The sequence below is a fragment of the Meriones unguiculatus genome, chromosome 3 (assembly GCF_030254825.1).
Source record: "Meriones unguiculatus strain TT.TT164.6M chromosome 3, Bangor_MerUng_6.1, whole genome shotgun sequence".
Classification (NCBI taxonomy): domain Eukaryota; kingdom Metazoa; phylum Chordata; class Mammalia; order Rodentia; family Muridae; genus Meriones; species Meriones unguiculatus.
In genome coordinates, this window is record NC_083351.1 from 32,988,558 (window position 1) to 33,005,289 (window position 16,732).

The 16,732-nt window shown below is 38.3% G+C and overlaps 1 protein-coding gene across 11 annotated transcripts in view; it reads left to right on the forward strand.

Moving 5' to 3' along the window:
• Positions 1 to 16,732, forward strand: part of Mast2 (microtubule associated serine/threonine kinase 2) — a 157,752-nt gene that overhangs the window by 41,030 nt on the left and 99,990 nt on the right. For 2 of the 11 annotated variants that reach the window (XM_060379795.1, XM_060379796.1), the window contains exon 1: positions 10,051 to 10,104. The exons of the other annotated variants lie outside the window; for them this stretch is intronic. In XM_060379795.1, coding sequence (XP_060235778.1) covers positions 10,066 to 10,104 — 39 coding nt within the window. In that variant the 5' untranslated portion in view covers positions 10,051 to 10,065. Of the gene's footprint in view, positions 1 to 10,050; positions 10,105 to 16,732 lie in introns of those variants that run through there. 11 annotated transcript variants of the gene reach the window in all.

The window sequence follows — 16,732 nt, forward strand, 5'->3', positions numbered from 1 at the left end:
GGTCTTCTAGAAGAACAGACAGTGCTCTTAGCTGGGTCATCATCTCCAGTCTCAAGGCAATCATATTGTTGAGAATTGGTGAGTGTAGCATTTTGGTCATGTGTAGAAAATAATGTCTAGCAGCAAGTGTCATGTTTTTCTGGCTTTTTTTGGTCTACTCCTGTTCTTTGATGTTTCCTGGGTCTTACGCGTAGGATTGTGTTATAGTTGTACCAATTAGGGTTGATACCCATCATCACTTACTTGCATTTTGACCAGTTGTGGTTCTCTGTACTAGCATCTGTTTATTGCAAAGATAAGCTTCCTTCATGAGGATAAGAGCCACATTTATCTGTGTATTTAGATAAGTATTCAGACTATTGTTAGAAATTACATTGGTTTAGGAAATGGCAATAGTAGATTCTTTTAAAGTGTCTTTAACCTCTCCAGCCAGCAGATAGTTGGCTAGGTTTACTTCTGGGCATGAGAGGGCCCTAAGCCTAATTAAACAGCTGTTGTTTATCCCCAAGATAATAAATAGTACCACATTTGCACCATTGGGAATATCTTAACTGATGGTCATTATTATGGTTCATAGACTTTACTGTTGCCTAAGACTATTGATTGCCTTTTTTCCTTGAGGTGCTTGCCTAGCACCTCAAGCACTATGATTGCTAGTCCTCAGGAAGGAGGTTACAACATTAGTTTCAGTCAGATTCCTCCAAATCCTGAGGCCAAAGTTGTATGGTGTTTTCAGCAGCAGGCTCTTACCTTCAAGTTCTAGGAAACAGCCAAGGGGAGAGGCGTAGTTTATGTTGTTTTGGCATCTCGTGGACTCTTCTGAACAGCAATTCTAAGGGAAATTTTTCATGCTGGCACTGGGGCTTTTGGGGATGGGGTTCATTTTATCACTCTGTTTGGTGTGATAAACCAAACCCCCACCCAACCCCATATATATATAATTTGTGTTTGTGTGTTCTTCGTTTGTTTTGAGACAGGGTTTCTCTCTGTAGCCTTGGCTACCCTGTACTTTCTTTGTAGACCAGGCTGGCCTTGAACTCACAGAAGTCGGCCTGAACTCACAGAAGTCGGCCTGCCTCTGCTTCCCTGGGGTTATAGGCATGCACCACCACACCTGGCTATATGTATTTTTAACTAAGCCTATAAAATAGTTTTCTCTGTAGCCTTTTCAAGCATTCTTAGTGTTATTTAGCTATCCTTTCCCCCCTTCCTCTGTATTAGCCTTTTTACATGCCCTCTTTAGTTTATCACTGCACTCCTGTTTTTCTTTTGAAAATTTTTTTTCTTGAAGATTTATTTTATGCACGTGTTTTGCCTGCCTGCATGTCTCTGTACCACTTACATGTCTGGTTGCCCATGGAGGCCAGAAGAGGATGTCAGATTCTCTAGAATTGGAATTACAGGTGGTTTTAAGCTATCAGGTTGATACTAGAAACCAAACTTGGGTCCTCTGCAGTAACAACAAGTGCTTTTAACTGCTGAGCCGTCTCTCCATTTTTCTTGTGGGGTGTGTCTGTGTGTGTATGAGTGTATGAGTGGGTGCCTAAGAAGATCAGAGGCATTGGATCCCTTTGAATGAATGGCTGTGAGATACTTGATATGGGTGCTGGGAACTGAGCTTTTGTCCTCTGGAAGAACAATGAATGTTCTTAACCATCGAGCCATTTCTCTCTCTCTTTTTTTTTTTTAAACAAAAATGATTTGTCTTTATTTTATGTGTGTTGGTGTTTTGCCTACATATTATTTCTGTGTGAGAAGTTCAAATCTCCTGGAACTGAAGTTACAATTGTGATCTGCCATTTGGTTGTTCTGGAAGAGCAGCCAGTGCTCTTAACTGCTGAGCCATCTCTCCTCCCCTCTGAGCCATCTCTTCAGTTCTTGTTTTGATTTTCCTAACAATAGCTTTTAATGAGTAGAAATTTCTAATTTTCTTTCTTTAAAAATTATTTTCCTAGCTGGGTGCTATGTCACAGGTCTGTAATCCAACTAGCACTCAGGGAGGCAGAGGCAGGTGGATCTCTGTGAGTTTGAGGCCAGCCTGGTCGACAAAGTGAGTCCAGGACAGCTAAGGCTACACAGAGAAACCTTCACAGACCTAAAGAAGCTAAACACTAAGGAGGACCCAAGGGAGGATGCCTAAATCTCATTTAGAGTGGCCAACAGGATAGATACCAGAAGCGGTAGAAGAGAGGAAACAGGATGGGAGCCTACTATAGATGGTCATCTGAACGGTGAAGCAGATGGTGAGACTTATGGCCAAACTTTGGGTAGAGTGCAGGGAGTCTTACGGAAGAAGAGGGGTTGGGGATAGAGGGACATGGAGGGGATAGAAGCCCCACAAGGAGACCAATAAAGCTAAGGATCTGAGCCCAGGGGGTCCTGCAGAGACCGATGCACCAGTGGAGGATCACACATGGAGAGGATCTAGACCCTTTGCTCAGAGGCTCAGTGGCCGATTGGCAGCTCAGTTTTTATGTAGATCTCCCAGTGAGGGGAACAGGGTCTTCCTCTGTCATGAACTAGGTTGCCTGCTCTTCGATCACTCGCCTCCGGTGATGCAGCCTTGCCAGGCCATCGAGGAAGAGGATCTAGGCAGTCTTGATGAGACTTGACAAGCTATGGATAGGTAGCAATGGTGGAGGACTCCCCCTTTCAGTGGACTAGGATAAGAGGGAGGGAGGGTGAGATTGTAGAGAGTTAAGGGAGGGGGCTTCAATCATGATATATAATGAATAAATTGTGAAAAAATACATTAACAAGAATTTTCATAGCAAAAAGTTTTATTTTCCATTATTGTTATAGCTGTTATTTTATGTGTTTGGTGTCTTACCTGAGTGTGTGTATGTATTCCATGAGTGTGTAGTGCCCACGAAGGACAGAGGACAGTATCATATCCTCTGGGACTAGGGTTATGGATAATTGTGAAATGCTGTGTATATGCTGGGAATTACCTGGTCCACTGGAGGAGCAGCCAGTCCTCTTAACTGCTTAGTTATCTCTCTAGCCCCTTGAAACTTCACAATCATCAAATCAAATATGTAACTTTTTTACTTATGATTTTGCGCTTTTGATATATCAAAAATGTCCTTGTCTAATCAAAATCCTAGAAATGTTCTCTTGTGTTTTCTTCTAGTGTTATGGTTTTATATTTTGAATTTTTTTTTTAATATATAACATGAACATGGATTTAGTTTATATTCCTTTTGAATCTGAGCCTTGAACCCTGGGTACAGTGTTAAGACTAGCCAGTGCTTTTAACTGCTGAGCCATTTCTCTGTCCCCTAGAGCCATCTCTTCAGTTCTTTTGATTCTCTTAACAATGGCTTAACAGTGGGTATCTGTTCTAAAACTGTTGAAAGGACTGTTTCTTTTGCTTATGCTCTCTCTTTCAATCCATTCAGCCTTCTATCTCTCATGTAGACCAGGCGTAATACGTAGCTGAGACTGACCTTGATTTACTGATTCTCCTGTATCCACCTCCCAAGTCTTGGAATCACAGGCTCAATTTTATGTTGTGCTGGGGATGGAACCCAGGGCTTCTTGCATCCTAAGCAAGCACTATTAACTGAGCTACCTCCTGCCACAGGACTGTTTTTTTTTTTTTTCCTGAATTACTTTACACCACTATTAAAAGTGGATTATCCGCCTACTTCTATAACTTTTATTCTGTCTCTATTGATGACAGTATGAAATTATTTATTAGAGCCCTTAAGTAAGTCTGGATTCTTTTCTTTGTTCTGTTCTGTTGACATAATGGACTATTCTGTTACTACCATACTTTCAAATAATTAGCATTTTGTAGTCAAATAATTAATATTTTGTTTGGTTGATTTTGGATTTTTGAGACAGGGTTTCTCTGTGTTGCTCTGGCTGTCCTGGAACTCACTTTGTAGGCAAGGCTGGCCTTGAACTCAAATATTTGCCAGCCTCCCAATTGCTCAGGATTAATATCCTGAGCCACTATGCCCAGCCAAAAAGTAAATCTTAATACTAGGTGGAGTAGTTATTTCTTCTCTTCTATTTCAAAAGTTTTTAGTATTCTATTTCTTCTCATATAAATTTTAGGATGAACTTTTTTATATAGAGAAAAGGTTTTTTTTTGTAAATGTAAAAATTATATTAAACTTACAGATCAGATAGAAAAATGCCTATAAACTATCTTTTTCATACTCACCACAACATAGAACACTTTTGATATTCTCTAGCAGAAGCTAGCTGAATGTACTATTGTTCAACTTCATGTCTAAACACCACCTGAAATTAACCTTTGATTCCACAAATGAAAGCTTAATCTAATATGTACCTTTTTTTCAAAAGCAAATGTCAAGCCCCAGGTTATTTTTGGTTGTAAGCCTAGCTTTAATGGCTGAGGTGTGAGCACCCACATCATTTTCTTGCGCATCTGACTCACTGACTGTGGTTCTCCTCATTCCTCTTTAGGATTAATAATTGGCTAGGATGGCTCAGAGAACTAAAGGGAAATACTGTGTTTACCCATCTATTATAAAGCATGTAACAGTGGAAAGACATTAATAGCCAGATAAAGAGGGTATTGTATGTACCACAACTGCCTTTAAAATTGGGGATTTAAAGGTGGAAGGCACAGTTGTTATCCTTAGTAACTTCATTTTGTCCTATTAACCTGTTCTTTTTGACTTACTTCTTTTCTACAGCTTTCTGTATGCAGTCATCTCATGCTTAGAATAGAAATGGTCGTTTTTCTGGTGCTAGGAGGACCCTGGCAGAACACTGTGAAACCAAAAATGCACCTAGAACTAGTCTTACTCAGATTGCTGAGCATATGCCTATTTTCTGGTTTCCTACTGTTGTCCTTTTCTTTAAAATCATAAAGCTACTGTTCTAATGGGCAAAATACTGTAGATAGCTGCCTTTGCAGTCTAGCCAAACCCAAAATAAACGCCTGCTTCACTATGTCTGTCCTCCACTGAATGGATTTTTGAGGTTGCTGGCCCTTGACCTGGTCTTTTACAACCATCAGAGCCAAGCCTCTTGACAGGAACAAACATGGAACTTTCTTTCGTGCCTTTTCTGGACACATCAACTTCCAGTCACACTGCCCTATGTTTACCCCTAAGAGTTCTCTGGGTCTATTAGTTCAAGGATTTTTATGAAGGCTTCACTCATACAGTCCTGATTGATTATTAACATAATCTGTAGCCTAGGGAGTGGGGTGAAAAGTTCTCAGTTTCTGATCTTGGCATAGTCATCATTGTACTTAATTTTCATTCAGAGTTTCAGTAGGAGTCTCTTCATTTAAACAAAAAGCAATCATTTAGGAAATTCCAAGGCATTGCGAGCTTTTTATGCAAAATTGGAGTAAAAACCAAAGTAGAGGGGCTGGAGAAGAAGTGGTTCAGCAATTGAGTGTGTTGTCTGCTCTTCAGGGAGCCAGGTTTTATTCCTGCCACCCACATGGAGGCTCACCACCGTGTGTAACTCTAGAAGGGTGCCTGACACCTTTTCTGGCCTCTTTGGGCACCAGGTGTACATGTGGTACACAGACATAGATGCATGTAAAACATTCATACACATTGAATAGATATTCTTATATGATCATGAAATCATAGTGAGTTTTGTGAAAATTATGTTTTACCGGTAAGCACAGTATGCTTTTTCATTTGTGTAGATCTTTGACTATTTATTTTGAGACACTCTCTCAAATTTATGGCCTCTAGTTCTTTGTTACTGCCCCTTTCCCCCCATATATTCCTAAATATATAAATGCATGTTGCTCAGTCTGTGTGATGTTGCTTGTGATATGACCTTGGGGCTGACACTTGATACTGGATAGCTCATTTAGGACCTCCTCCTTGGGGGACTGTTTCCCCTGCTCCCACTCTGAGGATTCTTTAGTTCTTTGTGTGTGGGACCTGGTGAGATCCCCCAACATGTTAGCGTGTCTGTTGGCGTCATTCTTGTTTAGGCAGCATTGTTTGTAATACTTCATGGGCTTAGCATCTCTGAAGTTTGTAGGAGACAGAAATCTCACCACAAACTTGCTACTTTATGTTTTTTTTTTTAAGATTTATTTATTATTTATACAGCATTCTGCCTACACACCAGATCTCACTATAGATGGTTCTGAGCCACCTGTGGGACACACATATACATATAGGTAAAATACTCAGACACATGAAATAATGAATAAATTAATTAAAAATTCAGTGGAAACTGTCTAGATATTTTTATTTACTTAATTTTCTCATCTTGTACTCCTTCTGCAGCCCACTGTTTCTGGAGTTGGGTCCTACCACTGACCCACCCCTTAAATTACAAAGATACCAGTGGCTTCCAAAACTGTAAATTCAAGGGATCTTCTTTGTCAGTGGGCCTCTAGGCAGGTTGTTTAACTGTTCACAATGCTTCTTTTTATACCATTCAGTCTTGGGTTTCTTTATACTTCTTTGATAACTCATCTTCACTTTCTTGTAGTTTAATCAGTAATTACAAATACTATTTTAATACTAAATATTAGGTTGCAAGGATTTAAAAAAATAAACTTTAATAAAATGTTAGGTTGTAAAGAATCCTATTCTAACAAAATCTCAATAAAGTCTTGTATCAATAAAGTCTTGGGAGCCAGTTTCTGGGGTGAAAGCCTGCTAGCTCAGAGAGACAGAAAAAGCACCCAGCAGCTGACATTCCCCAGGAAGACTCTTCTTCTCCATGCCATCTCAAAAATTCCTCAAATTCAATGCCCCTGCCTTTTACTTCCTGTGCATCTTTCTATCCGTTCTGACTTTCCCTTACTCTCTGATTTTCTTTTCCTATGTTCAGTCCCTGTCAAGCTGTGCCTCTTGACCCATGATTGATTTTATTTAATTTAATCAGAAGGCTCTTGGATTAAAGTTGTGTGCTAGGGCTGAGCCACACCACACCTAGAAACAGTTTTGTTTTGTTTCTTTTTTTCCCAGTCAACAACACAATCTTGGGGTTTACACTGTGATCAAATATCCTGTAACAGAATCCAAGTTGTAAGAGGAAATTTTAGTCATTGTGTTACATTCTGTCCTATCAGATCCTCAAAATGTTTAAGAAGCATCAATAAGATCACTGAGTAAGAGAAGTTCTTGCTGCCAAGCCTGACAGTGATCTGAGTTTAAGGTCTAGAATGGTTGAAGGAGATAACGTGTTCAGGCTGGCACACACACATCCCTTCCCCCACACAGAATAAACAAATGTTTAAATAAAAGAGTAGGAGTTGGAGAGATGGGTCATTGGTTAAAAGTGCTTGCCTGTTCTTGCTGCAGACTTGGGTTGGCTCCTAGCAGCCATATGGCAGCTCACAAACAACTCTTAACTCTGATTACATATTATTTGACAGTTCTGTGGGCACCTGTACAAACTTGGTGCACATAAACTCCTACAGGTACACATACAGAAATAAAAGATAAATTTCAAAAAAGAACTTTGAAAAAATCATTGACCTTTATCATTTCAGTGGCCCTTTCTAACAACTTTATAAGGTAAGCAGTTGCATTCCTGTTTCGTCAGAATGAATTTGAGGAGGAATATGTTCAGAAACAATGCATTATTCTTTCTGATTGAAGGACTAAGTTCCAATAAGGGATGGAGAATATAATTTACTCTTGTGTGTTAAGGTGGCCTCTGAATTATCAAGGGAAGGAGCTGTTATTTAGTGTTTGCTTGTCTCTGTAGACTCTGCTATCCTTAACTCACAGGATTCTACCTGCCTCTGCCTTCTGAGAGCTGAGATTAAAGGTGTGTACCACCATGCTCAGTTGAAAGATTTTCAATTCTTAAATATGAAATCCTTTTAGAAGCAAGCACTGTTTTTTTTCTATAACATTAACTATTTAGTAACCAAATGACATTTTTCTTGGAAGTCTTTTTGTAGTTTTCCCAATGTAATGAAATAACTCCTCTTAACCTTTGTAGCACTTTTTTTTCTAGCTGATTTAGAACTTGTGTTAGTTCATTAACTTCTCTTTGGCTTCCACTCTGGATCTGAGCTTTTCTAGAATATATTCAAAAGTTTGTTACTAATTGGGTGTTGTTATAATTTTTTCCATTTCTGTTTCAGGAAATTAGCCTAATAAGTGATTCCTTAGTAAATGAATAGGAGTTTTGAATCCTTGATTTGAACAGCTTATCATGATGTACCTTAAAAATATTTCTATAAATTGGGATTTGAATGAATTAGAAATTTTTCCATCTTGATTTCTGCTTATATTTATATGTTTTTGTTAGTAGTTATTTTGATAGATTTTGTGCCTTTAAAAGTGTGTGATTTTGCAGATAGTAATATACCATGTTGCATACCCAATGCAAATTAGCTGTCTGCTCAGGTCTTGTTTGTTTTCCTCATAGATGCACTTAAGTTGTTTAAAAAGCATCAAATGGAAAAAGGGGGTTGGATTTATTAGCTTTCACAAGAATGACTACACTGGTTGTGTTAAAGGACTTAAACATTTTTCATGAATGAAAGAGAGATGCATCTTGCTTTCTGTGCTATTTTCAGCAGTGAGGCTGTCTTGTTCCTGTAGTCAGTTATAAGAGGACCAGAAAAAGATCTTTTAAATAGAGCTTCTTTTAAACCCCAGACTTGGTTGCAGCTGGCATAGCCATAGAAGGGGCAGCTTTTCCTTCTTGTGGGATACATACTAAAGCTGCCCTCTACTATGGCTTTGTTTACTCCCAGGTTATAAAAAAGGCTGATTTAGGTATTCTGTGCATACTTTTTTCGGTCAAAATAGGGAGATAGTAATATACCATGTTGCATACTTGGATTAATTCCTGGAATCTTTTGTAAACTTAGTAATTTTTTGTAATATGTCCTATAGTTTGAAGAACAATGGTTGTAAATTAAAAGATAATATACTAATCATCTTGCTAATAGAGTCCTACTTCCACAAATTTCCATGTGTTTTATTAGAAGAATCAACAACTTGCTTCAGTTTTCCATTTTTCTTAGGATTTTAACAATTTCTACAATGTTAGAAAATTTAAACACTTATGCATATTTAAGTGACAGTACTGTAAGAGCTAACCTTCTTGCTCTTGAAATCTAAAAAGGTGTGTCTTGATCCATGAATTACGGAATACATACCTTTGAACTTGGCTACAGTCCTGCTTTGAGTATGGCAAGCAGTGACCAAAGAAATAATTCTGAGCTTACTATGGCTTGGTGAAGCGAAGCTTTTGGTCGCGGTGTCTTTTTAGACATCTGGTGGAATGGGGCGCGTTTCCCGTGGCAGCAGTGAATGGATGGATGAATTCACCCGTGCTCAGAACTCACAACACGCGAGCTTTCTTCTCCCAAGGACAGAAAAGAGCCCTGAGGCCAACCTTAGCGGTGGCCCAGGCTTCGGGCGGGGCGGGAGGAGAGGCTTTGGGGCTGTCGGGGAAGGGAAGGCCTGCGAGCCCAGCGACAGAGAAACCAAAGAGCCTGCGGCAGCGTGGAAAGACTCCGACACGCGCTTTGTCTGTACAAAGGGCGAGAGCAATTTTGCCGACTTAGCCAAAACAGTAACTGTTTTTTTTTTTAATCAGTTTGAGCCTGAAAACAGGCAACAGAATAATATGGTTTTGTTTTTATATTTCAGAAGAATTTTTACCCTAAGAAATGGATGTAGAACGGTTTTATTTTTGGAAAGGGAAGTGTGACACCGATTTTATGAGCTTAGTAGCTGTAGGTGGAGATTCTTGTTTTGTTTGCCAAACCTTTTTAATAGGCAGTGAAGTCTGGAGAGAAGATTGGAATTGCTTTTCCTAGTACCTTTGTTCTTTCCTTGGTATTTAAGATACTTTCAGACAAAGGAGGCTATGTCTGGAAAAGAAAAGCAAATATCAAGCATTTTCTCTGTTCTGCTTTGATTCTAGTAAGAGCTTTCTGTATTTTTTAGTATTAGGTGGTAATTGTGTCCTGATGCTGGCTGGGTTAGCAGTGTCCTAGGTTACTGGGCACAGTCTGCTGCTCTGAATGGACCGTTTACCTCTTTATTCAGCAGTAAGTAGGTGCTAGTAGTTGGTGTCTGGGGAGTGGCTTTTTTTTTTTTTTTTTTTTTTTGTCTGCTGTTTGTTATGGATGATTCCAGTATTCTGAGAAGGAGAGGGTTACAGGTGAGTAAAAGAAAGCTGCCTCTTTAATACTATTAATGCCTTTTGAAGATGTATCAGATTGTTGCAGTTTTATTCAGTGCATGGGGGAAGGGAGTGTCACTAACTATTCTTTCATATATACTTATGACTAGAGAAATTTTGTTAAGACCTGGATACTTTCTGTTTCTTTTGTCTTGAAATGGGGTCTTGCTATGTTGCTCAGGTTCTATCTCCCAACTCCTGGGCTCCAGAGACCCTCTAACAAGCCTTCTGCTTAGCCAGGACTACAGGGGGTGCTGCCACACCTTACTCAGCTGTCACTGCTTTTGATAGAAAATGCTCCTTGAATTAAATAAATGCGCCAATTAAATCAAACCTATGTAGGATACAAACCTAATTTTGAATGTTAGAGGATGCAAACATTTTGTTTCTGACCATCGTGCTTTTCCCTACCTCATAATAAATCATATGTGTGTGTGTGTAACATTTGAGTCTATATAAACTATTAAGAACTTCTCTAAATCTTTGCTTTGCATGTATGCCATTCATTTATATCTGCCTGACTGTTTTATCTGTCTGTCCATCCATCCTCCATCTTCTTCACTTCCTAGATGTTTGGTATATGAAGAGGCAAGTAAGGTATTTAAGAATGAGAAAAAATACAGACTGACAGATAACCTGAATTGAGTTTTCACGAATACGTTTACTATTAAAATAACTCATCAAATCTTTCAAATTTGGTTCGGTTTATCTTGTGTTCTAAATCAGATCATCTTGCCCTATTCTTATCTGAAAAGAACAAGCCAGCTAGCTTATCACTGAATGTTTTTGAGAACTGACACAATGAAGGTTCCAGTATAAATTCTAGCTGATCAACCTAGTTAGTATGGTCTGTCTATGTGAAATACAACAGTTTCTCTTGTTTTTGTTTGGTTTATTTGACATTTGTAAAGCTGTCCCCCACCCTCCTAAAAAGCACCTTGGGGTCTCTTAATTCCCGTGAATTATTGTTATCTTTTTTTTTTTTTATTAAGTATGTTCAGAAAGAATGTATAGGATAAAGGATTAGTAAACTTAAAGCTTATGTTGAAACAAGTGGCATTTGTAATTATATTATGATTATACTTACATTTATTTTGTGTGTGTGTGTGTGAGAGAGACAGAGACAGACAGAGATAGTGAGAGTTTGGTGGGGGCAGGCATCAGAGATTCCTTGGAACTAGAGTTAAAGGCGTTTGTGAGCCACCAGATGGTGCCAGGATCCAAACTCCAGTCCTGATATGGAGCAGTAAGTGCTTTTAACCACCGAGCCATCTTTCCAACCTCATGATTGTGGCTCTTAATAATATTTTTGTATTGCAAACACTCAAAAGCCAAGAGGAACACCTACTGAGTTCTTCAGCAATTAATTGTCCAGTATGGCTTGGAGTTCACAAACCCCAGCCGGTTATATTGTTTCCTACTACAGTTGGTTCGGTGGTTTGTCAGTTGATGTCTCAGGAAATTCTGAAATACATTTAAGAAGTATTAAGGACCCCTCATAAATAGTGGTGTGTGTGCAAGGATAGCTGCTAATTAAAAACAATTGGTTCTATAAGCACACTTAATTGTATTTCCTAATATTAATGCATTTCTCTTTAGTTGCTGGGATTCAGAAATGTAATCCTTTTCTATGGTGGTGAATTTTAGTTTTTTTCTGTTTTTGGTTGTTTCTTGTTTCGCCTGCTTTGTGTTAAATCAAGCATCTTTTTTTCCCCCTCTACTGACAAAGGCATTCTCAAGGATCTGCTACTTTGTTTATTGATGTCCTTTCTTTTGAATCTATTTTTGTCTAGCGAGAGTACCAAACTGTCAGCTTACATAGCTGCAGGGTGTTTCTGTTTTGTTTTAAATGGATATACATACATATATATATATATGTATATATATATCCATTATATATGTATAAATACCTTAAGGTGTATTTTCTAGAAGACAGCACTGGCACATTCGAAATAGAAGCAATGTTTGAAAAGCAGTGGTTTAGATTGTTCGGTCGTTCAAAGAAATAAAACTTTCAAAGCAAGTTTTAGGTTTATGTCCCTAAGCATACAGAAGGTAATTGTGTACTAGCCAAGCAAGTACGTATGTAATTTTGTGAAATAAGTTAGACTGTCTAAAAGTTTTCTAGAAAGATCATCCAAGATACAAGCTGCTTTCATCCTACCAACTTTCTTAACCAGGTTTCTTAGAGGAAGCAACATAGTAAATATTTCCCCAAGAGAAGGGACCTTGTCTAATTAATTTGCTATTCTATAGCCAATGATGAGAACTGGCTAAGTACAAAGCTACATTATGAATAAACACAACAGTGAAGTAAAGAATATTTGTTCTTACTATTGTCACTAAGTTTTTAAAAAGTGGCTGGAGGATGGTGGCACATGCCTTTAATCCCAGCACTTGGTAGGCAGAGGCAGGTGGATCTCTAAGTTTGAAGCCAGCTCCTCTACAGAGCGAGTCCAGGACAGCCAGGGCTATACCAAGAAACCCTGTCTCAGGGTGGTAGTAGTGATGGTTGTTCTAGACAATATAATATATGAAAAATAAAGCAATGCAAAAATACTGAGTAAAAAGGAAAAAAAAAACCACACAAATAGATACCATTGAGGTAACTGTTTCCTAGAAATCTCCAAGGAGCTAATTAAAATTTATTAAAATAACTCTTAGGTGTTGGCCAAGTATATAATATAGTTGGCAGAGTACTTTCCAGGCATTTGTGCAGCCTTCAGTTGGATCCCCAGTACATAAAAACTGGGCATGATTTCTTATGCCTATAATCAGGAGGTGATGTCAGATGTCTAAGTATCTTAGCTATATAGTGAGTTTGAGGTCAGTCTGGGATACGTGAGATCCATTCTCAGAAAGAAGATGGGGAGTTTAGGATAGGTAGGCATCGTGGCACAAGTCTGTAATGCCTGCACTGAGGAGGTGGAAGCAGGAAGATCAAGAGTTTATGGTGAGCCTCAGCTTTGTTATATTTGGGGCAGGCATCAACTACATGATACAGGTCTCAAAACAAAACAGCTGAGGGAAATTACCAGGCATAAGATTAAAAAAAAAAATTCTAATATACTAGCAGTAGCCAATTAGAAAAATATGAAAAAATATCACCACTGTTAACAACAGAATTTCTAAATCTAAAAAAATAACCTTTACAAAGAGACATGTCTATTAAAAGAAAACTATGAAATGTTTTGAGAGACATAGAAGGAAAGAAGTATTATATAGAATGAATGGTAAAGAGAACAGTGTTGAAAAGGTGCTAATTTGTAGAGTTAATGAGAATAGCCTGCTATTGTGGTTTTACATATACATTTGATCTTGCACTAAGTATTTCTGTGGGTTTGAAATCAGCCAGGGCTATATAAGTGAGACTGTCTCAAAACAAACAAGCCAAACAACTAAATAACTAAATGATCTCCAACTTCTGGGAGAAAATTGCAGAACTTTAAAGAAGACTTTATGAAAGCCAAACATAGCGGGGCACCCCTTTAATCGCAGCACTTTGGAGGTGGAGGCAGGCATATCTCTATGAGTTCGAGGCTAGCCCTAACTACATAGTTAGTTCCAGAACAGCTAGAGCTTCATGGTAATACACTGTATCAACCAAACCAAAACTAGACAATAACAACATAAAGTCTTTATTACATAGATACTCTAGCTTCAGGTTCTAAGTTGAGAGTATTTATCGTGCAGAGGAAACAGTTGGCCTCAGGTAAAAACTTATTTGTGTCACCTCTCTTTCTGCTTGTGCTGCTCAGGAATCAGAGTTTTTAAAGTGTCATTGTTCAGAAGCACTTACTGCTTAAGACATACTGGAAACCATTATTGCTGCTAAAACTTACTTGGGATTTTTATTTTAGACATTGTGACCATTAATAAGTCATGATCATCATATAAAGGATGATTCAGTTTTCATCCTTAAAAACAAACCCAAGAAGCATAGAAATGTCAAACATTCTATTTTTTTTTTTTTAATTATTTTTTTCTTTTACTGAAAATAGGTTCTCAGCAGGGCAGTGGTGGCGTACATCTTTAAACTCAGCACTCAGACAGAGGCAGGCAGATCTCTGTGAGTTTGAGGACAGTCAGGGGTACACAGTGAAAGATTTTAAGAGCCAAAGAGGATGGAAAACACAACATGGCCGTTTGTTTGCATCTCAGCATAAAGGAGATGTATTTGCCCCAGAGGAACAAAGGACTGCCTCTGGATAGAGAGGAGATAGACAGCCATGGCACATCGGTGGCATATAGAGGTACAGGGAAACCTTTTGTTAGGATGAGGTGTTTAATTTTAATTGGGCATGTTAACTAGGGTCAAACACCCAAAAGGGTGCTTTTGATTGCTGGACTTCAAAACTTGATAGCTAGACCTTGGTGGTCAGCCTCAGAGGAGGAAATGACCAAATAAGGGATTAGACCTTGGTGGCTAGATTTAGGGATGTAATTTAATGTTTTTTAACAAGGGGAGAAGGATAAAAAGGCAAAACCTGTCAGCACCATGTTTGTCATGTATGGATGACACCAGTTTCTATCCTGTGAGCCTAGAATAATAAATAAGCAAGAAGAAAGCTCACTAACACAGGAGTTGGTCTCAGAGATACGGTGAGTGCTTGGTTGATACAGGCCAACCTTTCTTGAGACCTGAAGCCTTTGAAACCATTAACAAAGTAAATCTTGCCTTAAGGTTTTTTTTTTCCCTTTTTTCTTTCTTTTTCTTGTTGTTTAGGCATTTGTTTACAGTGACAAACATACACAAAGCCTTTACACTGAGAATTCCTTAGAAAGTCTGTGGGATGTTCAGGGTGGAAACCACCTTAGGGAGAAATAGTGTAATTTATAGACCTGAATTGGATTGTGATTCAGTAGGGGAATGAAGCCCTGGTTTTCATCTCTGGCACTTTGGGGTAAAAACCAAATCACAAATCAACCTACTCCTAACTGGTGACTATGCACATAAGGACAAACACCAGCCTTGTGACTCTTGATTGTATATTTACTTGTGGGATAGTGGATATTTATTGCCTTTGAACAGTTGGCCTTTGTCCTTTCTTTGGAAATATTTTATGTGTTTAGTTATTTGAATACTAAGTAATACATATATAGTCAGTGATTCTTTGTTGATCTGCCCGGCCTTATTTTATGTGTTGTATGATACCATCAGAATTTTGCTTTATGGATAAGTGAATGGGAGTAAGCGATTTTAGGATTTAGTTTGTATAGTCTTCTCTGTAACTTCAGAATATACTTCATGGACTTTTGCTTTATTCAGTGTAAACAGAAACCATTTTCCTTGTTTTGTTTTTTTAATGGGAAATATGCAAATGCATAAATTTGAAGGGCCTAAAATGGTAATGAAATTTTAGGGACTCTTCAAACAATATATAGTAGAGTTTGGGGGATAGTAAAATTTTTTTTTAGAGATTAACATTTCATTTTCAATAGTTATATCTTTTCTAAAAATTTTTTTAACTTTTTTTTTTAGTTTTTTAATTTGTGTGTGTATTTGAGTGTATGATAGAGGCATGGGCTCCTGCTAGAGCTTGAGTAAAGGCTTTTCAGGCTCCTGGTAGGGCCGGAAAAAATGAACTCTGGTCCTGAAAGTGTAGCACCATCCCTTAACTACTCAGCAGTCCCTCAACCAGGTTAGTCAGATTGGAAATCTTAAACTCTCATCAATAATAGGAATCTAAAATGTCTAACCTTAAAGTTTTAAAGTGCATGTTTCTCATTCTGTCTTTGTAATAACTTGTATATAGTTGTTGTTGTTTTGAGACAGGATCTTTTTATGTATTGCTGGCTGTCCTGGAACAGGTATGAAGACCAGGCTGGCTTCATTGAGATTCTCCTGCCTCTGCCTCCCAAGTGCCGAGATTAAAGGCATGAGCCACCATTCTGGACTGTTTTTGTTTTTAATTTCAGGAATGTAGATAGGAAAAATAAGGTTTAGAAAGGCTTAATTACTACTAAAATTTTATGAAGCATATCAGCAGAACTTAATATTTCCTTTGGTGCTAGGCCCTGGGCTCTTAATAGCATGTAGAAATAGCTTTTTAGGATCATCAGGCTGTCTTTGCTGTTCCCAAAACTCATCTGAGAGTGGCACGTCTACCATGTATTTATTAAGGCACTTCCATATGCAGTGCTTGATTTGACTTTTATAAGCATTGCATCTGAGCCTTGGAGATGGGTGAAATTCCAGGTTAAATTTTATTAAGCCATGACATGAACTTAGTTATATCTATCTGTCTGTCTGTCTGCCTGTTTCTGTGTATATTTGTATATGTAAATTAAATCTCACTGTATAGCCCTGGATGTCCTGGAACTCACTTTGTAGACCAGGCTAGCCTCAAACTCCCAGAGATCTGCCTGCCTCTGTCTCCTGAGTGCTGAGATTAAAGGCCTAGCCTATACATTTGTGTTCTTAACCATATTTTAAAATATTATTGTATACTGTAACTTCTCTGTATTTTTGTATTAGTTACTGCAATAAGGTACTATGACTGAGTCATCTTATAGAAGGGCTCATTTTGGGCTATTTTTAGAGTCCACGATGGCTGGACAGAAGTAGCAGGCAACTGAGATCTCACATCTTTAACCACAAGTAAGA